Source organism: Cornus florida, unplaced genomic scaffold (assembly GCF_030987335.1).
Source record: "Cornus florida cultivar Cherokee Brave unplaced genomic scaffold, ASM3098733v1 CherokeeBrave_3.0.0_Hap2_Chr09, whole genome shotgun sequence".
In the NCBI taxonomy this organism is placed as follows: domain Eukaryota; kingdom Viridiplantae; phylum Streptophyta; class Magnoliopsida; order Cornales; family Cornaceae; genus Cornus; species Cornus florida.
In genome coordinates this window covers 29,528,134-29,552,435 of record NW_026775579.1, presented here as the reverse complement: position 1 = coordinate 29,552,435, position 24,302 = coordinate 29,528,134, and the positions used below count along the sequence as shown (strand labels likewise).

The window sequence follows — 24,302 nt, the reverse complement described above, 5'->3', positions numbered from 1 at the left end:
GGCTTGACATTGACCCAGAAACTTTCAAACGAAATCCATTGGGCAGAGGTGGTGTTATCATTGACTCAGGCATGATGGATACTCTTCTAGCAAGACCTAGGTTCGAACCACTTAAAGCCAAGGTGCAAGCCGTGATAGGTGGATTGTTCAGACGGGTGGTGATTACTATGAAACCTGATCTCCTATGCTATAGGGGGGGTCATGAGTGAAGACCTTAAAGGTTCCCAGTAGTGGCATTTCACTTTGCTGAAGGGGTTGACTTAGTGTTAGACATAAACAACATGTTTCGATAGTATGGCCCTAATGCATTTTGCATGGCTGTGTTTGTGTCTGATGATGAGGATCGACTTAGTGCAATTGGGATTATAGCTCAACAATATTACAACATTGGATATGACCTATCCGGTAAGAAACTTTATTTCAAGAGAATTTATTGTGAACTACTTCAGGACTGATTAACTCCTAGTGAGGACTTTAATGCAACTAATGCTATTTTTGCTTTCCTTGTTTTTTTCTTTCTTCCTCCTGTACTCCTTGTTAAGCACTTTTTGTAAAGACCCGGGTTTTTTATTCAACCTAATGCGTCAGTGATGACCCGAACCGGATCTAAGATGCGGAAGCAAAACATGAACAAGTCTATAGAGATGTACGTCATCCCTAAGACACAAGAACGATCTTCCGAGGAATCCCGTGACTATGCGGAAGAAAATACCGGAGCTAGGGTTTCAAAACCCTTCAAGAAATGGACCAAGGGCAAAATGGCCATTTCAAACTGAAATGGGTGCCACCGTGCACACCATTGGAAAGACAATGAAAAATTAACAAGGATGGACTCAAGAATCACTTGATTCAGAGTCCAGATGACAAAGATATGAAGATAGAACAAAACGGCATCCTTTAACTTAGAGATACCATAACCCTACCTCACTAAAACCATCATAACTCTCACTATGATTGGAGTTTCAGGGTGTGGTTGGTACCATTGGAAAGCTTACTTCAAGCTCTTGAGTTTAGGCTTAAAAATGACCTAATTTAGACCTTGGATGAGCAAGTTATAACCATTTTAAGTTAGGTCATCGCTGCAGCCAAACTTAGTCGGCTCAGTTGGCAACTGAGTCGGCTCTTTTAGGCCAAGAACAACCGAGTCGGCTTGGTTGAGAATTGAGTCGGCTGGGTTAGGCCGAGAGCACCAAAATTGATGCCCAGATGAATCCAGTTGGCTCTTTTGTGAACTGAGTTGGCTGGGTTGATGAAAGAGTCGGCTCTTTTGAGCCGAGAGCATGCTGCAACCTGTTACTTTAAAAAAAAAATGCAGAAAATGGAAACTAAGATGGATTTGGGATTTTCGAGCCCAAGACGACATTTTTTGGAAAAATGCCGTGAAGAAACTACCCCTAAAATCACATTTTCTATGTGATGGAGTTAAGATTAGAATTTATTTTCCAAAGAAAATCCCCTAAATGCGCTTAAACTAGATTATGCGAGAAAAGTGCAAAATGTTTCCATAGAAGGCTCATTTCACCAAGGAGATGGTTTTTCCCGGAAACGATCATGCACGCAGACGTAACTTACCTATTAGGACACGCTACAATGATCCACGGCTTAAAAATACTGTCGATGCAAAATTTGAACTCTCAAACCTCAAATGCGAGAAAAATGCCTTTTAAGGACAAACCATGCAACAACCAGACTTAAATGCTTTCAAAAGGCCGTTTGGCCTTTGGCCACACTTCATACATGCTAAATGAGACCTATTGGATGTGCCGGAACACACTTTGCACTACTCGATTTGCAAATAAACCCTTAAAGGCTCGGATTTCACTATTTTAGGCCAAAATGCAAAATATGAAACTAAAATGAAAAAATAAAAATGAAATGGTGTTTGGCCCTTGGCCACACCTCAAACATGGTTAATGAGACCCTGTGAAAGAAAAAGAATGGAATTCCCACACCCGATGCGAACATGGTGAAACAATGACTTGTGATTTTTCAATATTTTCATAATGAACCTTGAAAAAGAAAGTGCATAGAATACAAGATACATGTCATTGGCCTCCGGCCTTATCTTATACAAGTTAAATACTTTGAAAGGAGTGTACTTATGTACACTTACATATATGGAATCAAAGATACAAGTTTTGACATAAAAAGCTACAAAAAGGCATTTCATGCCAACATTTGCATGAAATGGAAACTTAAAAGCTATAAGTTATCCCAATGAACGATAAGCATCACGAACCAAGTCTTCGTACCTGAAACAAATCCCCCAGTAACTTCGGGGTGAGTAAACAAGTTTACTCGTAGGAAATGAGCATGGATGACTCGATTTCTTATAGATTTTTACATTAACTTAAAATAATTCAAAATGGTTGTGCCACCTAACGTCTATGTCAGAGTGAGACTCAGGGATCATCCTAAGCTACTTATGCGACTGAAACGAGATACACGACATATAAGCATACCGGTTACAAGTGTACTAAACGAAGATGAAAGCATGCGAGGTAAGTCTACAAAACACAGGTATACTAATGAGATTGGAAACATACAAGGCAAGTATACAAGACACGAGTATGCTAAATGGAATCTAGATACAAAATGCAAGTGTACAGTTTCAAGTATACCGAATGAGGTCTAAATACACGAAGTAAACATAATGTCTATACAAATTAAATAGGGTAGGAAATACTCCAAATAACATGACAAGGTCCTTATATCTTCAGAGATGTCACTTGAAATCTAAGGGTTTAGAGATTTTGCATGTTGATATAAATCATTACATGTGGACCATGCCACCTAGAATCTAAGTCAAGTTACATGCATATGATCATTCCTAAGTCACGATAGCATAAAGTAACACGGAACGAGATAACTAAGAAAATTAAGAAGATTGAAACAATTCAATGAACACTACAAGGACAAGGTGTGAAATCAAAGAAAATGCATACTATCTATGCAAGTAAATAAGAATGGAACATTCCGATTAACACGATAAGAGTTATACATGAAATCAAGAATAAGGTATAATATCTATGCAATTAACAAGATTGGAGCATTTCACATAATATGACATGGTTTAAATCTTTAAGGAATAGCAACTTGAAATTTAAAGAGTGAAATTAACCAATGTGGATACTCGGATATCGCCCGAATTAAAACTGTACTCTTGGGATCACTTTAGGGCTACTAACCCATGGGTACCTTGCCCTAGTGCGCACAATAGTGTAGGGAGCTCTCTATCTCCCATACTAGAACTAAGTCCTAACCATGTTAATTCTTGATTGATATCCCAAGTCCCAAAATCAACAAGTTGTGCAACCAAAAGTGCATCAAGATACAAGTAATGCATTAATCCACATTTCATGCACAACCAAGATTTTGGAACACACAAGTTATGCCCTAAGTTCTCAACTATGATGGCATGTGAAATGTCAAGAGATCATGATATGCATCTACATAGACTACAAACTAGGATTTGAAACACAATGAATCCATTGATGCAAACACACCACTAGTATAAGTTTAACGATTTAATCATTTGTTTAACAACTCTTGAACAATTAAATCATTCCAATGTAAGGGTGCAAGTTCATTAACTACATTAATGGAGCTAAGTTGCAACAAGTCATGATACAAGATAAAAAGGCAAAAGCCCCATGAATTACAAGTCTAATTCATTAGAACACTAAGTAGAAATTAATTAACCTAATTAATCAATTTCTCTAAAAATCAAAGTTGTCCAAAAATTCTCAAAATAATATATGTGAATGTCCATTTCATGGTGATTGTAATTATCACATCAATTTCACAAAGTGAGCAAGATATAAACATGTGGAATTTAATTAACATAAAAATAATCAAATTACTAATTTTCAATAGTTACCCAAATTTTCTTAAAATAATATATATGAATGTCCATTCCATGGTGATTGCATATATCAAATCAAAAGTGCAAAATGAGCAAGATATGGACATATATAATTTAATTAATTTAAAATTAATTAAATCTCTAGATTTCAAAAGTTATTGAAACGATCTCAAATTAATATATATCATGGATTAAGTCATGGCCATACCATATATCAAGTCAAAAATGGAAAACAAGCAAGGTACAATTAAATAGAATTTAAATCAAATTTAAATAAATTTCTAGATCTTGAACAAAAGTAAGCATACAAGTTGTATAAGTATCAATAGCATGCAAGACATCAAGAATATAATTTATAACACCCCCTACCTCAATTTGAGATGAAAATCTCAAATTTCCATTAAAAGAAAAGTGCTCCGAATTTGACGATACTGCGGGATTTTGTCGGGGACAACACGATGAACAAGAATCCCAAGGAAGCCCCATGAAAATCACAACTTGATATTAAACCCAAAATCGAAAAATAGTTAGAAATGGGTTCTAATAAAGGGGAAAGGTAGAGCACGACGAGGCCTACGATAAATGTTAAGGCCGAAGACTTTTCACTAAGGAAATCAAGTGGAGGAGAAGAAGAAAAGGTGGCAGCCCAAGGGGCTGCCATGGCTGCCGGTCAAAGAGGGAGGAAGATGATGGAAAATCTGAATTTTGTCTTTAAGACATTATATTTATAGTAAAACCCTAAAAGTGCCCCGAAAGGGTCCCGCCGGGTCCGGAAAAGTGAAATTTGAGCAGACATTCTCAAACGATGAAACTCTGTGAACAAAAAAGAACCGAAATGAGAAAATATGAACAACGGAAGAAACGGCGTCGAAAACTGAGTTCCGAGTAAAGAGATATGCCCCGAACAAGTTTGGCGGCAACTGGGGCCAAAAACCCTGAAACTGGAGAAAAAATGATCAGAAGGAAATTCTAAGAGTACACGACTCGACAAAAAGTGAAAATGAATTTTGTACGAGGATCCAGGCTCAAAATGAGATATTTTGTAATAACTTTCGTTAATTGCACAATGGCCTCTCAAAAAAAGATTAATTGCACTAATGACCCAGAATGAAAATATATTCCAAAAATATTTTCTTAAAAACCCCTGAAATAAAATATCTTCAAAAAATATTTATGAAAAACACCCCAAGAAAAGAAAAAAGATTTTAAAGGATTGTGCATCTATACCCGTATGGACACCGGGAGCAACCAGAGTACTTTCTTACAAAAGTAAAGATACGTATTTCATGGAAATCACTTAGAATGAAGGCACGTGAAGTCAAAAACTAACTCTGAGCTTGAAAATTGAAGTTATGCCAAAAAGTGACAAACGGGAAAAAGACAGAATAGGGAAAAGGACGAAAAGTGAATAGTGTCGAAAAAAGAAAAATGTGGAAATGACTCGGTCCTTAATGGAAGTTGTCAATCCGAATGAAAGAGTTTCGGAAACCATTTCTAAGCACTCGAGATGACACTAAGTGAAGAGAAACAGAACTCAGAAAAGAAAATTAAACGAAAAAAATTTATCAGTAAAATTTCAGAAAAAAGAAAGAAAGGAAAATGACCGGGTCATTACACTTTTAAGATTTAAAATTACAAGTTTGGTAATTTCACTTAAGTGATATCTCTATTTAAGATAGATGTTTTTCTCCTAGTCGTTTTATAGAGGTGTCAAGGTTATTAAACTCTATTCTGTTCATAAACTTAACTAAAATTTTTGTCGTCTAACTTCTAAAATATTCTGTATAAGAATAATTCTAGATCTAAGTTCTTCTATTCTTCATTGAAGGCTATGTGTTGTATTTTCAGATTCTCATGAAGTGTAACAGTCCCTAAGTGCTAGTTGAAAATATTTTAGAATTCCTAAAAGTTCTTCTTTGGATAAATTGTGCATAAAATAAACTTTAGGGATGAAAATATAATTTTAACTTATAATAGGGGTTCAAATAGAAAGACTTCACTTTTGTTCATGATATCTTAAACATACAAAGTACGTTCATCATTTGGTAATAAACTTTTTCTACCACCACTTATATGTAAAAGTCCCTTGATAGAATGACTCACACAAGGCATAGTCTAATTATTACGTAGTTAAATTTTTTACAGACCGTAGTCTACTTTATACGTAGTAGATTTTAATAATCACAAGTGTTTTAATGATACGGATAAGAGCTTGAATTTTATATAAAATTATTTCCGACCACACAGTGAAACAACAACTAAAATATGAAAAACAATATATATATATATATATATATATATATAGATAAATATACAAATAGAAAAGTTTACATGGAATTTTTTTTACAACAAAAAAAAAAAAAAATTTACGCCCAAGTAAAATGTTTTTTGAAAATATTTTTGTCATTTTTTGGTGTTGGCTCCCTTTTAAAAATTGAAAGTGTTTTTCTGGTAAAATATTTTCTGCTAAAAATTGAAAGTTCTTTTCTAGGGATCCCACTTTCTGACCATATGAAGCCAGACCCTGCGTTGTTAATAATGGCTTCAAAAATTAAAACTGTTCCTCAATGGTTAGGCTGTGAAACATATGTTTGTTGATGTAATATATGTCTAGTCGTTTTAGGTCTAACTTGATTCATATACTCCCTATCTGATATTGCAATTACAGATCATCTTTTTCTTGTCTACAAACTATTTCATAGAATGCCTATCATACAAATCTTAGTCTAATTATTATTATTTTTATTTTACAAACCCGGGTCTACTTTTTATATTATTATGATCATTAAAGTTTTAATGATAGAGATTAGAGCGTGAATTTTTATATAAAAATATTTTCAAAAGTCAAACAAATTAAAACTATTTCTTAAAAATTATTTTCAGCTAACCAAACACTTAAAAATGAAAATGAAAAAAGAATTTTACAAACAATATATGAAAAATATTTTTTGCATGCATGCTCTATTTGTTTGGATGCAAAATATTTTTCAGATTTTTTTTTTTTTTTTTTTTTTCTTCTAGTGTTTAATTGTCTTAAAATATTTTCGAAGCAAAAAAGTATTTAAAATATGACAAAAATAACTTATCCATCAATTTTCGACAACTTATTTTACAACTCCCCTCCTGATGGACTCGGCCTCAACCTCTACCTAAATTTTTGCCAAATATAGAAAAAAAATAAAAAATATATATATATTTAACCTGAAAAAGGAAAATATTTTTGGACGAAGAAACAAATGGGTCTAGAGGGAAAATATTTTGCAACAAAAACATTTTACGACGTAAACTATTTTTCATTATTTTTTGGTGTTTGGCTCCCTTTTAATAATTGAAAAATGTTTTCCATGTAAAAAAATGTTATGCTAATATTGGTGAAAATGACTTGCCAAGTAAATAGTCGTAAGTTGTTTTACATTTTTTAATAGACTTTTTGACGTTATCGATCAACAATTTGGTCGTTGATAAACCTTTTTGATACCGACTATCTATCTGACGGTGTGTATAGGCTGTGAAACATAAGTTGATGTTCTCTCTATCAAAGTAAATCCAAAATTTCTTGTCGACGATTGAACTTCAAAGGAAGTTTGGGTCATATTGGGTCGCCGGTGAACTATTTTTTTATGCGGATCATCAAATTGACGGTTGTGTTTAGACTGTGTACATAAGTTTCTGATATTCTATCTCTCAAAGTAAATTCAAAATTTCTTGTTGATGTTTGAACTTCATTGAGTCTGGCAAAATCATGCCAATTCTAAGTTGATCCATATCCTCTCAATATTATGTTGCAATTATATTATAGCTCGTCTTTTCTTATTTACAAACTGTTTGATAGATTGTCTCACAAACAAACTTTAGTCTAATTTTTATTTATTTATAAATATCAATTTACATCCTCTCAATCCGATTGTTGCAATTTTAACTCAACTTCTTCTTGTGTACATACTGTTTGATAGAATGTTTCAAAAACAAACCTTAAGTCCAATTTTATTTTTTATATTATTTTTTGACACCTCAATCTCCTTTGTAAATTTTTATGACCACGAAAGTTTTAACGATAGTGATGAGAGCGATTGAATTTATATACAAAAACATTCTCAAAAACCACACATGAAAACTATTTCTTTAAAATTATTTTCTATTTTGTTAGTCTAATTTTATTTCATTTTTATATTTTGACAAACCTCAGTCTAGTTTGTAGATTTTTATGATCATGTAAGTTTTAATGATAAAGACAAGGGCTTAAATTTTTAAATGAAAATATTTATAAATATCAAACACATGAAAACTATTTCTTATTAAATATTTTTTTTTTTTCGGCGAACAAACACTGAAAATCATCTACACATGATATGAATGTTGCTTTTTGCAATTTCTTCAGTGAACCGGTCAACCTTTAGTTACTAACTTCATCTTTTCCTTCTCTTCTGTGTGCCACTGCTTCATCACATCCTTTGAATGTAAATAATTTATAACATTCAATGTAAACATTAGTCTTTAAACACTATTAGTGGTTTGTTATCATCAAAACCTCTAAATTGTCATTGGATAAAATCATTAAGATCAACAATCTCCCCCTTTTTGATGATGACAAAACATTAAGAAGACAAGCATGCATCTTTAATATGAGGATCATACCCTATCGCATTTTTTAAGAAGACACTTCTTTGATTACCTAGCATAATACTAAAATTTTCCTTTTCATTTATAGGATTAGAATAGAATCAAAATGTGAGTCTTCACTCCTCAATCTATACACTATTCGCATTTGAATCATTAATTAGAACTCATATTCGTCATGCAATGGATTACTGAGATCGTCATCCATTTCACTTCTTGTTTGTTTTCAGTCTATAATTATGCTTTCTGAAAGAATTGATGGTTGTTGTGTACAGAGTGAGAGAGACTATGGCTTAAGAGGAAGTTTTAGTAATCTAGTCTATCTGAGTCGGTTATTTTGACAGTTGTTACCGTTACAAGTATCTGACAGGTAATTGTTGCAGCATACAGAGTACTCAATCTGAGCAAAGTATATAAAACAATAATTCACACATTAATCTGAAACAATAATTCACACATATAAATATGCTCACATAAATGTAATTATTCATCATCATCATCATTATTATTATTATTATTATTATTATTATTTTTTTTTTGGGGGATAAGCTCGAGGACAATGTTTCCAAAGAGCCTCAGCTTTCTTGAGTAGCTCCATCACTCCATTAAAACTTGTTTTTGTTGGGATTTATATGTCCTGGCATAGCAAATTCCTATTTGGATTAAAGTGACATAAGTTCATGACGTTTCTGAAATATTTATGTTTTTATACAATTGGTGAATTCAATATATTATGTTTCGATTCATTATAGAATTGATAGTATCCACTTGATTACAAGAGATATTTATATATGTATGTGATGGCGATCAATACATGAATATAAATAGTAATCATAAATGGTTCATAGTCGGTAATTATGGATGGACTCATAATTAATTAAGACTTGAACTGGATCCGCGTTAGATTGAGATATATTGCGAGAGCCGTCGTATGCAATTGCTCCCTATCACCGTCATGGCATTTGACTCTTAAGCATGAGAAAATTATAGATTCTTTTATTAATTAATAATTACTTTGATTTGTTCAGCGGATTCTTCGGGATTCTTAGACCGACACTTTGGGTAGTTATGTAATTAATAGTTAGAGAGTTATATTTTCAATATTTGCATCATTACTACTTGTATTTATTTTGTATTGATTATGGTTGATCACAAAGTAAATTCGAAGGCCTTCGTATGTTTTTAGACAAAATGATTTATTATATATTTATTTATTTAAATTATTATTTTTTGTCAAACAAATATTTTTATTGTGATCGAGCCAGAAATAATCAATGGTACCAAAATAAATATATTAATTAAGTAGTCGGATTGATGGCTTTATTTATTCGATAACAAATTATGCATAGAGGGGTCAAAGTGTAATATTAACTTAGAGGTTATTTATTATTTAATTGGAGTTTAATTAATTTCTTTTAGTGGAGTAGAAATTAATTTATGAATTAATTGAATTGGGTCCATTGACCGGGTTAATTATTAATTCATTGTAGCCAATAAAATAATAGATCTAATGGAATCTCACTCATAGCCCAACTTGATATTGGAATCATATTAGATTTGAGACATGTGAATTAGAGATTGAGAAGGATTTGTTGTTTCCTTTTCTTTATTTTTATGTTGCCTATAAATATACATGGTCTATGTATATGTTAGGGGGATTTTTGGAAGAAGGAAAAAGGAATAAATTTTCTCTCTCTAAAAATTAGGGTTAGTGTTCTCATCTAATGGAGGCTCCCACAAGCCTAGTTTTCCAAGGTCATTCATGGAGGCTTATGAGTGATTCCTAAAGGCAAGACCATTACCAAGAAGATGGAGATTCATGGAAAAGGTGTCTAGCAAAAGGGATCTACAATAAGTGAGAACATTCACTTTGAAGGAGAGATCTAAGGTTTACTCAAATCTTAATGTAAGTATTCAATCTTGTAATTGAATGATATATCATGTTTTATTTTTGCATAAAACTTGTCTCTATGTGATGAATCAAGATCTATGAATTTAAATCCATCGAAAAGTTTTTAAAACTAGAACGTTTCTCAACAGTGGTATCAGAGCATGGTTTGATTCATCACTAGAGATCATGATTTTATGAAAATCATCATTCATGGATCCAAAGTTATATATGCATATGTATATATTTTTTTATATGATCATGATGTATGTATATTTGTGATTGGATGAATGTTGATGAATGTTTAGGCCATGGATGAAGCTTATAGGTTATTGGAATGTAATTTTATCTTTGGATGAATGTAATTAAGGCTTTGATTTAGCCGTTTGAAAGTTCAATGATGTAATTCAATTTTTTTCATTGTATTTCAAATTGTAAATTTATTTAAAGCCATGTAATCTTCATCAAAGGATGCTATGAAGCTTCAGGAATGTCCAAAAGGGTTAAATTAGGCTTCAAGAATTTTCTAGAATTTTTCCAGAATTTTTCAGAATTTTTCTGGAATTTTTTGGGCTTAATTATAATTTTCTGGGATTTTTTATTAATTTTCTGAAATTTTCTGGCTATCGAAGTAATGCCGACGGCGAGGGACATTGCCGGAAGGTAGACAGATGATCCGATGTGGCGCAGTGCATATGCACGCGCACCAGCAGCCTTCAGATCAAAGATCAGAAGCGAAAAAGATCCCATGCAGCGCATTCCATGGTGCGCTGTATGAGTGCCCAATGGGAATGCGCGTGAGATGCACGCGCCGAGTGATGCGGCGTAACTACAAGACAAGCGCGTGGAATCACGCGCTGCAGCATCTACAAAGCGCGTGCAGGCACGTCTTACGCGTTGACGCGCACACCGAGCGCGTGCAGGTGCGTGCCTGAGTGTGGGGGCGCGTGGAGGCCCGTGCAGTGTCCTGCTGCTTGCCCTCGGCGCTTATGAGCGCGTGTGGGGCCCTCCGGGCGCATTCCAAGCGGTGTTTTGCTTCTCCAAACGAGTACCAGCCTCCTGCGGCTGTTTACAAGGCGTTGAAAGACACTCATGCAATACATAGAGCAATTAAATGTTAAAAGCTGATTCCATTGGCCATTTTTATTTGCTTGATCTGTCATTAATTGATATATGTGATGCATGGAATAAATAATTGTTTATTAATTATTATTCATGCATTGGATCCATGATATTTATTTAAATGGCTTGATTTATATTAATTAAATTATGAAAATTAATTAGATTTGATTACTAATTAATTAGAGGGCACTTATTGGGAAACGAAAAATTATTTTTGAAAATTATTTTTAAAGTGTGCCTCCAATTAAATATTAGTGAATCATTTAAAAGTCTAATTATTTTCTAAATTTAATTGGATTAAAGTCAAGACGTTTTGCATGCATTATATCATGTAAATGAATAAAATGAAAACCCTAATTAAGAATGATTAAAAATTGAGTGGGAGTGGGGATTTTTATACATTGCCCTATGGCCTTCGTTATTAACGCCATTGTAATTAGATTTTCAAAAATAAGGCCCCACGCATGATTTGAAGAGTCTTAATATTACAAGAATGGTTATCTCATGAAAATAATAATATTAAATGTTCATTGTAATTAGATCTTTAAAAATAAGGCCCTACGCATGATTTAAAGAGTCTAGATTATAATGACAAGATATTTAATGTTTTATTTTCCATTAGAGCATTAATAACGTTATACACTCAATCTAAAATCAATAGTGCTAGCTCCCCAACGGAATGGTCTACACTAGGTGATTTTAGAAAGGCTAAACATAATCGGGAATCAATTCATATAGATAGACAAGGCATTGTCTTAAGATATATGGAGATGATGGGATTTGCCCGCCAATAGCAATAATGAACTTCGATAACCGAATAAGTTATTGGCGTATTGATTATCCGATTTTTCATGCAGTGGTTAAGGGACCCACATATTATTATTTTAATGGAAGTACTCATCAAATAGCAAATGAATCCCAACAATAGTAATAATGAACTCCTCCATCAGGATAAGCTATTGACATATTGATTGGTTGATTTATTATACTACAGGGTTGAGGGACTCGCATTAATTAAAAGGGATTGTTTATTAATAATGATAATGATCTCTTGTTCGATTGAGATTTATTATATTATGTGGTAAACAAACTCATTTTAATTTTAAATATGCATGACAGTATTAATAATTCACCTTGCATATTGTATGAATGAATTTATATTAAGATTAATTATGTCTAATCCAGTTTATCTCCTTGCTTACATATTCAATGTAACTGGACCTCATTAATATTGACTGGGAAAGGAACTTAGATATTTTATTCACAACGTAAGGGTACAAATATATTTACTACTCCTAAATTTAATTTTTTTTACTTTAAGATGCCCAAGAGAACATTAATGCTTTGAATAAGTGAAATAAGGCAAATGAGATGACTTGGTGCAATATTCTAGAGATTACCTCGAATACGTTCCAAAGCTAACATTTACATTATTTTATCTTCTTCAAGCATCATGTTAAATGTCAATAAGATGTTTTGGTGAGATTAGAGATTAGATAGAGAGTATGCCAAAGTACTATGTCAGACTTGAATAGCATCAAGATAGCCTAAGGAACTCCAGTATGAAATCGAATTTTGGAAAATGATTGTTTATTATTTAAAAATTAGCTGGAGATCAATAGGGCTGACTTGGGTGGTAAGTTTCAAGTTGACATGATTATTACCTTGTTACCAAACTCGTTCGACTCTGTTAGAGTGAACTAAATAAGGAATCAGTTTGAGTTCACACTTGCTGATATTCTTATAGAATTGGTAACAGATGAAGGGATAATCAAGAGTATGGGCGCTCCTATCAATCTAACCTAGTCTATACCATCTTCTTCTAGGCTTAAGTGGACGGGCAAAGCAAAGAAGAAGGATGATAATAGGACTAGGCTTGCACAATACATGGGTATCTAAAAGGTTAAAGGGAATAAGGCAGTGTATGTTGAGGGCGAAGGAAATTGTTTCTTTTGCCGCTAACTATGACACTCAAGGACGAATTGTCTAAGCAATGACGTGGCATAGGAAAATGTATATTTAATCATTGAACCATGTTATGTGGTTGTATCTATTAATTCCTGATGGATAGATTCTGGAGCCACTAAACATGTTTGCAATTGTTGCAAGGATTTCAGGAATCCAGAAGCCTGGATAATATGGATATATATTTATACTTGACCTGATGTCAAGGTTGTAGCTAAGTCAGTGGGAGTTTTACATCTGAAATTAGAGAGTATGAGGATATTAGTATTAGAAAATTATCTTTATGCACAGAAGTTAGACGCAATCTAGTTCGTGTTTCACTTGTGGTTTATAAAACTGTATTGTTATATTGTAAAACTGGTTTTATAAAATTGAAGAGATATGTGATTGCTTCTGGTGCATTGAAAGATGGTTAATATACTATAATCACAAGCTCTTAAGATTTGCAGGATGTAGAAACTAATGTTGCATCTTCTAGATTGAATGTTAAGAGAAAAATTGTTATTCATGACTCATTGTATTTTTAGTGTCTATTTTTGGGTTGTAATAAGTCAAAATGAGATTCAAAAATTGGTCAAAGAAGATTAATTACCTAGTGAGGCAAAGGAGCCTAAACCAAACTTGTTAACCCTATTTTGAAGGATAGATAACTCTTAGGGCTTAATCAGCCAGATGAAATAGACATAAAGGACAATTGGAGTCGGTACACACTGACACGTATGGTCTTATAAACATCCAAGCAAGATTACTCACGTTTTGGATAAGTTTATCTGATACAACACAAGTCTTAAACTCTTGGTATATTCTGAGAAGGTCAAGACTAATGTGGAGCACATATTAGGTAAACTTATCAAGACATTTCGATCTGATCGAGGATATGAGTATTTCTTGGGATAGTGTAAAGACTATATAGTCAATGAGGATGTTGTGTACCAGTTTTCCGCAATTGACGCTAAATGCATTTAGGTGTCAAATAGGAATAACAGAATTCCACTTAACATGTTTAGATCTATGATCAGTTATGCCACATTATCTCTTTCATTTAAGAGTTTAGCGTTAATGACATCGATGCGCATTATGAATTGCATTCCATCTTAGTCTGTCTCAAGGATACCATTGAGCTGTGTTTTTTACTAAATCTTAGTTTAAATCACATGCACATATGGGGTAGTCTTGCACATGTGCGCTTGATATAGACAAGTAAGTTGGAAACAGATCATACGCATGATAGATTTGATAGCTACTCTAAAAGTCACTAAGACGGATTATTTTATGATCTCAATGATAAAAGTTGATTTTTTACACTCACTGTTTATCTATAGGAGAATCATATTATGAATCACATACCTAGTAGCATAGTGTTAGAGAATATGGTATGAGTACCAGATGTACCACATATGAACACACTTAGTATATAGATTTAGAATTATAGATGAATTTCCTATTGATGCGTCAGCATCATCTAGTACACAGATTCCTTCATTGGTACATTGATGTAGTGGGAAAATAATTATCCAATCCGACAGAATCATGTTTTTAGGTGAGACCGTTATGAACATCCCTGTTAAACATGAGTTGGACCCAGTAAGCTACAAGGAAGCGTGAACCGATATGGATACAGATCATTTTGGCGAGTTACTATGAAATCAGAGTTGGAATCTATGTATTCTAATAAATTCTGGGATCTTGTAGAACTTTCTAGTAGGGTGATACCTATGGAAGGCAAGTTAGTCTACAAAAAGATACCAGAAGATTTCTTAGTGAATAAATCATGAGTGTACAAGGGAATGTCATTATTTTTCTGATTCTATATATATTGATGACATCCTACTCATTTAGAATGATGTGAAAGTTTTGTCATCAATAAAGAGGTAGTTGTTCAATTACTTTTAAATGAAGAATTTTCAAAATGTAAGTTATATTCTTAGGATCAAGCTTTTGCAAGATCAGGTTAAAAGGAAAATAGGTTTATCTTAATAATCCTACATTAATAAAGTTTTGACCAGGTTTGGTATGCATAACTCAAAGAATGAGTTCTTGCTTTATTGATATGGATTGCTCTCTCTAGTAAGTAGTTTTCCAAGACTAGCAGAGGAGATTGAGTTAATGAGACTGGAACTATATGCTTTGGCATATGGTAGTCTCATATATGCCATGGTCTATACCAAATAGGACATCCGCTACATAGTAGGGATAGTCAAAAGATATCAATCCAATCCTGGACTTGATAACTGGTCTGTTGTGAAAAATATCATTAAATACCTAAGGAGGACCAAGGATATCATACTCATTTATGGATGTGATGATATAGTCCTAGTCAGGTATGCTAGTTCTGATTTTCAATCAGAAGTAGATACTATGAGGTTCATGACTTAGTGTATGTTTACTTAATGGAAGGGAAATCAGTTGGTAGATTATTAAGCAGATTTCAACTGCTGACTCAAACCTGCAGATGGAGTATACTGCAGCCTTAAAGGCGGCAAAGGAAGTCTATTGGTTTGATCTCACTGATTTAGAGGTTGTGGAGCATACTAGCCTGCCTATCGAGCTATATGGCGACAATAGTGTAGAAGTAGTCCAAACCAATGACCCAATGTTCCATAGAGGAATAAGATACACTGAGAGGAAGTATCATGTTTTACATGATATTGTCCGGTAAGAAAATGTACTCGTGGCTAGAACATTGCATTGGAACACAACTTTGTTGATCCATTAACAAAAGTGTGATTGATCAATAATTTTGATCATCATCTGGATAACATTAGTGTTAGGTGCAATTTGAATTGGCTATGAGGGCAAGTGGGAGCTGTTGGGATTTATATGCCCTGGCATAGCAAATTCCTATTTGGATTAAAGTGATATAAGTTCATGACGTTTCTGAAATATTTATGTTTTTATACAATTGGTGAATTCAATGTATTATGTTTCGATTCATTATAGAATTGATAGTGTCCATTTGATTACAAGAGATATTTATGTATGTATTTGATGACGATCAATACATGAATATAAATAGTAATCATAAATGGTTCATAGTCGGTAATTATGGATGGACTCATAATTAATTAAGACTTGAATTGGATCCGCGTTAGGTTGAGATATATTACGAGAGCCGTCGTATGCAATTGCTCCCTATCACCGTCATGGCATTTGACTCTTAAGTATGAGAAAATTATAGACTCTTTTATTAATTAATAATTACTTTGATTTGTTCGGCGGATTCTTTGGGATCCTTAGACCGACACTTTGGGTAGTTATGTAATTAATAGTTAGAGAATTATATTTTCAATATTTGCATTATTGTTACTTGTATTTATTTTGTATTGATTATGGTTTATCACAAAGTAAATTCGAAGGCCTTCGTATATTTTTAGACAAAATGATTTATTATATATTTATTTATTTAAATTATTATTTTTTGTCAAACAAATGTTTTTATTGTGATCGAGTCAGAAATAATCAATGGTACCAAAATAAATATATTAATTAAGTAGTCGGATTGATGGCTTTATTTATCCAATAACAAATTATGCATAGAGGGGTCAAAGTGCAATATTGACTTAGAGGTTATTTATTATTTAATTAGAGTTCAATTAATTTCTTTTAGTGGAGTAGAAATTAATTTATAAATTAATTGAATTGGGTCCATTGACCGGGCCAATTATTAATTCATTGTAGCCAATAAAATAATAGGTCCAATGGATTCTCACTCATAACCCAACTTGATATTGGAATCATATTAGATTTGAGACATGTGAATTAGAGATTGAGAAGGATTTGTTATTTCCTTTTCTTTATTTTTATGTTGTCTAGAAATATACATGGTTTCTGTATATTTTAGGGGGATTTTTGGAAGAAGGAAAAAGGAATAAATTTTCTCTCTCTAAAAATTAGGGTTAGTATAACATCTAATGAAGGCTCCCACAAGCCTAGTTTTCCAAGGTCATTCATGAAGGCTTATGAGTGATTCCTAAAGGCAAGACCATTACTAAGAAGATGGAGATCCATAGAAAAGGTGTCTAGTAAAAGGGATCTACAATAAGTGAGAACATTAACTTTAGAGGAGAGATCTAAGGTTTAGTCAAACCTTAATGTAAGTATTCAATTTTTTAATTGAATGATACATCATGTTTTATTTTTGCATAAAACTTATCTCTATGTGATGAATCAAGATCTATAAATTTAAATCCCTCAAAAAGTTTTTAAAACTAGAACGTTTCCCAACAGTTTCAGTCTCAAGCCAAAATTTCCCCAAACAAAGGCCTAACGTACTCTCATTGTATCTGTATCCCAATAGAACATTTGATTAGTCTACTTTTTCATATACCGCTCAAAGAAACAGAGTACAACATCAAACAAAAATTTTTTCCCAACATTTTGAGGAGCTATATGAATCTTCTGTTTACATTCGACTCTAAAGCCAAGGCGTGAATAGAAAAGAAGTATTGACAGCATAACAAATTTAATTTCCACACACACACACACACACACACATATATATATATTATTTTGATGCTATAAACATACCCGGATTTAAGTTGTTCAATGTTCAGTGGTTATTCAAATCCAATAACCATGTATTGTGGACCTTAAACACACTCTTTTATCCACCACATTTTTTAAAGATGTGAAAGGAAAAGAATATGTTGATAACTAAACATCCGAATATGACAAGCCTTGCATATATACTACAAATATTGCAACTATTTTTCATTCAATTTGTCATATATAAATTAGTGGAGTTTCTATTGGCCCAAGGTGTGTGTTCAAAAAGGAGAAAAAGAAAAGCAGCAGATGCTAGGAAAGATGTTTATGCATTTCTTCAACATAATAAACTCTTTCTTGTACTTCTCCATCATTGTAGTCTGCTCAAGCAATGATGCAACAGCCACCACCGCGACGATTGCCATCACAAAACCTCGTAGGTTGGTCACTAAACTCATTCACCGTGATTCGATTAACTCACCATATTATAACCCTGGTGCCACCCCTTGGATCGTGCTAGGTGGGCTACAGAAAGCTCACTAGCACGCTTTGCTTACCTAAAGGCAAGGATAGAAAGCGGATTAAACACCACTAATGATGTCCAAGGTGGTGTTATCCCGATTGATACTGGCATAGAATTCCTTCTAAAATTTTCTATTGGAGAGCCACCAGTTCCACAACTAGCGATAATGGACACCGGCAGCCCCATTTTTGATCCTTCAAAGTCATCCACGTATGTAGACATACCGTGCAATTCTCCTACTTGTAATCACCTCAAGTTTCATGGTCAAATAGAATTTCGATGTGATAGTTTCTCTCGTTGCGGTTATAGCCTGCAATACATGGACAAAATTACAACAGCAGGAAATGTTGCCTTTGAAAAGCTAACATTCATGACATCTGATGAAGGCACAATAAGTGTCCCCAGCATGGTGTTTCGCTGTGGACACAATATTAATGACTTCATAGCCAGCAAAATAACTGGAGTTACGGGACTTGCCTATCATAGTACATCTTTGCCTTTTCAATTGGGCTCTAAATTTTCTTATTGCATTAGCAATATAAACGATCCTTACTATAATCATAACCAGTTAATCATTGGAGATGGAGCATATATTGAAGGCTATTCAACACCAATTGCAGTGCGTGACAACCTATACCATTTGACCATGGAAGGCATGAGCGTGGGAGAGAAAAGGCTTGACATCAACAGAGATCTATTCGGCAAAGATAGGGTTGTGATCGACTCTGGTACAACGGATACTCTTCTAACAAGGAGTGGGTTCGAGCCACTTAAAGCCGAGGTGCAATCCTTGATAGGTGGATTGCTGACACAGGAGGTTGATAGCAAGAACCCCGGTTACCTATGTTACAGGGGGGTTGTGGATGAAGAGCTTAAAGGATTCCCAGTGGTGACATTTCATTTTGCTGGAGGGGCGGACTTAGTGCTAGACATAGACAACATGTTCCGACAGACTGACACTAATATGTTTTGCATGGCCATGGTTGAAAGTCGATTACCCAATCAGTTGAGCATACTTGGGATTATCAACAGAATTACAACATTGGTTACGACCTAAACAAAATGAAACTCTATTTCCAGATAATTGATTGTGAACTTCTTGAGGATTGATCACAACTCTTACAAATATATATTTGTCTTGAGGACAATAAAATTAGTGTGTTTAGTGAGTTTTATGTGTATTCATGTATAAGTTGCTCTAGAACTATAAATTATTTCTGAAGGGCTCAAATATATATATATATATATAAGAATTAAGATTGTGTCCGTTTTTTATTTTAAACTAACACTTTAACAATAAGGACATTGTCATTCTACAATAACTAAACAATAATAATTTAAAATTTTATGTTAATTTCACATTAAAGGAGTTCCTCCCACCACTCTGAAATTTTTATCTTTCTTGGGAATAATTCAATAGATAAAACTACGTAAATTTAACAAGCAATTTATTAAGCACATAGAAAGAAACTCATGGTTTAGATATCTTACACTGAAATGATTGAACAAGGCCCTGATGCAGGCTCGAAATATCACTCCACCGGAATTTGATGGCCTTCACAATCCAAATGCGGAAGAAAATTCACAAATATCTATCTGTGATGATGAATCAGGGAATGTTAAGTTTTGAGAAAGAACAGAAAAAAATGAGAGTATAATTTACTATCATGCCTTAATGTTAAGTTGGAATACAAATCAAGAGTGGATCTAGAGGTGAGCTCTAGTAGGCTTGAGCCTACCCATCAGAAAAAAAATTCTTATTAATATAGGCAATTTTAGCACAGCCCAAAAAAAATACAAAATTTATTACTAGTATTACCTTACCCAAATATTAGTCTACCCAACCAAGCTCAAGTCAGCTAAATTTATGATCAATATTAGCTCACCCCATTGACAATTGCTGGGCTCGCCCTTATTCAAATGTCTTATAAAGTTTAAAGTTCAACTTTCACTTAAAGCTGTTTTTTTCTCTTCCTCTTCCTCTTCCTCCTCCTTTTTTTTTTTTTTTTTTTTTGTTTTTACTTCGTAAAAGGGTAAGTTTATAAACAAAAGAAAAAAAATGTATAAGGGCTCTCTTGGAGACAAACAAGGCCCATGGGCCATCAAAAGATAAGAGAGCAAACAAAGCCCAAAATAAACTAGACATGGCCTAATTGGGCTCAAGTCAAGAAAATTCATCAAAATACAAAATCAAAATAGCAGCAAAAGCAAAGCCAAATCTTGCTATCATTTCTTTTCAAATCTTCCCACCTTTATTAGGATAGAAAAGCTATTTCTCTAAATCTCTCCAAATCATTTCTTTTCTTTTTCTTTCAATACCATAAATCCAAACGACGCCTAAGCTATGCAGACTAACTCTAAAAGCTTAGATGATTGAATATAATATTTTTTTGATAAGTGTAGATGATTGCATATACTATTATATTTTATATGCACATATGCAAAACCTATTTAATAAAATTCCTAGTTAATAAACTCAATCAAAGGGTAAGTCTAACCCTGGTATAAAAGTCGGTTTAAAAGCACTCTTAATTTATTTATTATTTTTTAAAAAATTGCTTTTTACGTATTTTAGTAACAAAAAGGAACACTTTTAACTGATAAATATTTCAGCTCAAGAAAACTTTTGGATTAATTTAAAACTACGTGTCAAGTATAAGTTCTATTTTTCAGGTAATAATTTTTCCTTCCAAAATTTTGTCCTTTATTATTTTCAATAAAGACAAATTTATCCTTATTATATAAGCTACTACTTATCAAATATAGCAATATCCCATTCAAGGGTACTATTGTAAATTAGCAATAAAAATACTTAAAAAAATGTTGTCGCGTTTAGCTTTGAAGTTTCATCACCTTGAACTTGCCGGTTAGGGCCCAGAAATAATTTTCCATATTACACAGATTAATGCTAGAGCCAGTGCAATATTTGTAATTATCAGAAATTGGAGCTAGTCACGGTGATCAAAAAGAAATTATGTACGGGTGATTAGGAGCTTCAAAAGTCGTTAGATCTATTTTTATTTTTTATTTTTATTTGTTTTTGGACCTATTTTATTTACTAATTAAGGGTAGAGCAATTAGAGAAAATAATTCAATCATTAACAACCAATATGAAAAGTCCATTCTTCATCACTCATTTTCTTCGAATACCTTGTGAAATCAGAGTCCTGGATGATTTTGATTGCTCTTAGGCTTTATTTTACACGTACATAAATCAGTATGTATATATTCTACACACATGCGCTATTACAATTCAGCAAACACAACCACCAAAAATAGAAAGACGATACCGTTTGCTTACTTTTTTTCTCTTTTTTAGCATGTACTTTTCGCTTGCTAGCTGTTTATATATACAAAAAAAAAAAAGCACGCATTAATACAATTTATGTAACACCAAAGATATCCTAGCAGACTATATTGATTTGATGTTTACATTCAAATATAAAGAATTGGAGAGGAAGCTGATGGATCATATTAATTGGTCCTGCACTCCTCTAGTCCTCAATGATGATCACCTGAAATTAATTAATTTAAGGAGTCTGAAAGTTGTGTGGTTCACATCAATTATTCATGTGGGCCAATTTCGTTGAAGAAAACTAGGAGTGGGTGAGGTCCATTAAAATTTATGAACCTCACCTCCAAGTAAATTATTTTTGAAATTCAACACAATCAATTTCTTCCTTTATATACAGAAAACTCGAGGTACTATAATATATACATACATTTTCTATATATATATATATATATATTTTTAATTAAAGCTATATAAAACATACCCGGATTTAAGTTGTTCAATGTTTGGTGGTTATTCCAATCCAATAACCATGTACTGTGGACCTTGATCATGCACTTTGATCTCTCACATATTTTAAAGATGTGATACTCTTCAACATTTCAGCAAAAATTGTGCTGGCATTGGAATAAGCAGAATGTGGGTCAATATTTAAATGATACAATGTCAAGAAGGAAAAAGATTGTGACAGAGATTCAACAGATATTGTAGGTAAGGGAAAATAATGTGTTGATAACTAAAACATCTGTATATGACAAGCCCTGCATATATACCACAAAGATGAGAAGGTATCTGAAATCAAAGAAAAGGTCGACTTTTGAGCAACAATTTATTTTGATCACCCATCGTGTCAATACATACATGCGTATAGATAGTGAAGGGGTTTCTATTAGAGCCAAGGTGGGTGTTCTAAAAGGGGGAAAAGCAGCAGCAGCAGCAAGGAGATTATCAAGAAATCAATGTGCATTAGTGTTAACTATGAATAATTTAGTTGGAAAGATGTTTATGCATTTCTTCGTCATAATAAACTCTTTCTTGTACTCCTCCATCATAGTCTCCTCAAGCAATGATGCAGCCACCACCAAAGCCACGATCGCCATCACAAAACCTCCTAGGGTGGTCACTAAACTCATTCACCGTGATTCAATTCACCCCCCATATTATAAACCTGGTGCCACCACCTCGGAACGTGCTAGGTGGGCTACAGAAAGCTCGATGGCACGCTTTACTTACCTAAAGGCAAGGATGGAAAGCACTTTAAGCACCACTAATGATGTCCGAGGTGGTGTTATTCCAATTGATGATACTGGCATTGGATTCCTTGTAAAATTCTCCATTGGAGAGCTACCAGTTCCACAACTTGCGGTAATGGACACCGGCAGCAGCCTGTCATGGGTTCAATGCCTCCCATGCACCAAATGTTTCAAACAGTTAAACCCCATTTTTGATCCTTCAAAGTCATCCACGTTTGTTGACTTACCATGCAATTCTCCTTTTGTGGTATATATGTAGGCACATTTCAATTTGAGGAGTTTCAATCTCGTTGCACTTATCGCCTGGTATACTTGGACAACGATACCACAGAAGGTAACGTTGCCTTTGAAAAGCTTACATTCATGACATCTGATGAAGGCACAACAAGTGTTCCCAGCATCTTGTTTGGCTGCGGACACTCAAATAATTTCATAGCCGGCAAATTAAGTGGAGTTATGGGACTCGGCTATCATACTACATCTTTGCCTTCTCGATTGGGTTCTAAATTCTCTTATTGCACTGGCAATGTAAACTATCCTTAGTATAATCATAACCTGTTAATTATTGGGGTTGGAGCTTATACTGAAGGCTATTCACCAATTGCAGTGCATAAGGACATATACTTTTTGAGCTTAGAAGGCATAAGCGTGGGAGACAAAAGGCTTGACATCAACAGAGATCTATTTGGCAAAGATAGGGTTGTGATCGACTCAGGTTCAACGGATACTCTTTGACGAGGCCCGCTTGATATACGCCAAAATAATATAGTGAATGTGCGGTTCAAGAAAAGCCTTTTGGGTTAAGTTTAAATTTATAAAAACCACTACCAACACTACTACTAAAGTAGCAAGAGTGAGTAGGGATCGTTCCAATAAGAGATTATATGTGTTGGAATTTAACTTTGACTCTAATGTATCACAAGATTGCATAGAGATTTAATGAGGTGATTAAACTACTTCAATTAATGAAAATGCAATTAAAATAAAACTAAATTGAGATAGGGATTTAAGAGATATGAAGAGAGGTCTTAGGGTGTTGAAATCACCGCTAATCTCATGTAATTAACCACTTACTTTCCATTAATGGGGAATACATTGTTGTGAACAAAATGCGACTACCAATTGCAATATTAAGTATGGACCATCTAATTTATGTATGAATTGTCTACCTAAACTAAGTATAGCACAACCCATCAATTTTAAGTATGACCTATCTAAGTAGCAACAATTGCAATCTAGAGAATCATGGAATTTGCAATAATGCCAGGGAATATCTAAGCAAGCATAGATTG

At 33.6% G+C, this 24,302-nt stretch overlaps 1 protein-coding gene and 1 pseudogene across 1 annotated transcript; both read left to right on the top strand.

Annotated features, from left to right (window-relative positions):
- Positions 1-314: 314 nt before the first annotated feature.
- Positions 315-19,575, top strand: LOC132272448 (aspartic proteinase CDR1-like; annotated as a pseudogene).
- Positions 19,576-22,618: 3,043 nt separating this feature from the next.
- LOC132272447 (aspartic proteinase CDR1-like) lies at positions 22,619-23,553 on the top strand. The gene is made up of 2 exons (XM_059773597.1): positions 22,619-23,177; positions 23,270-23,553. The coding sequence occupies exons 1-2, from the start codon at positions 22,619-22,621 to the stop codon at positions 23,551-23,553; spliced, it is 843 nt and encodes a 280-aa protein (XP_059629580.1).
- The last annotated feature ends 749 nt before the right edge of the window (positions 23,554-24,302 follow it).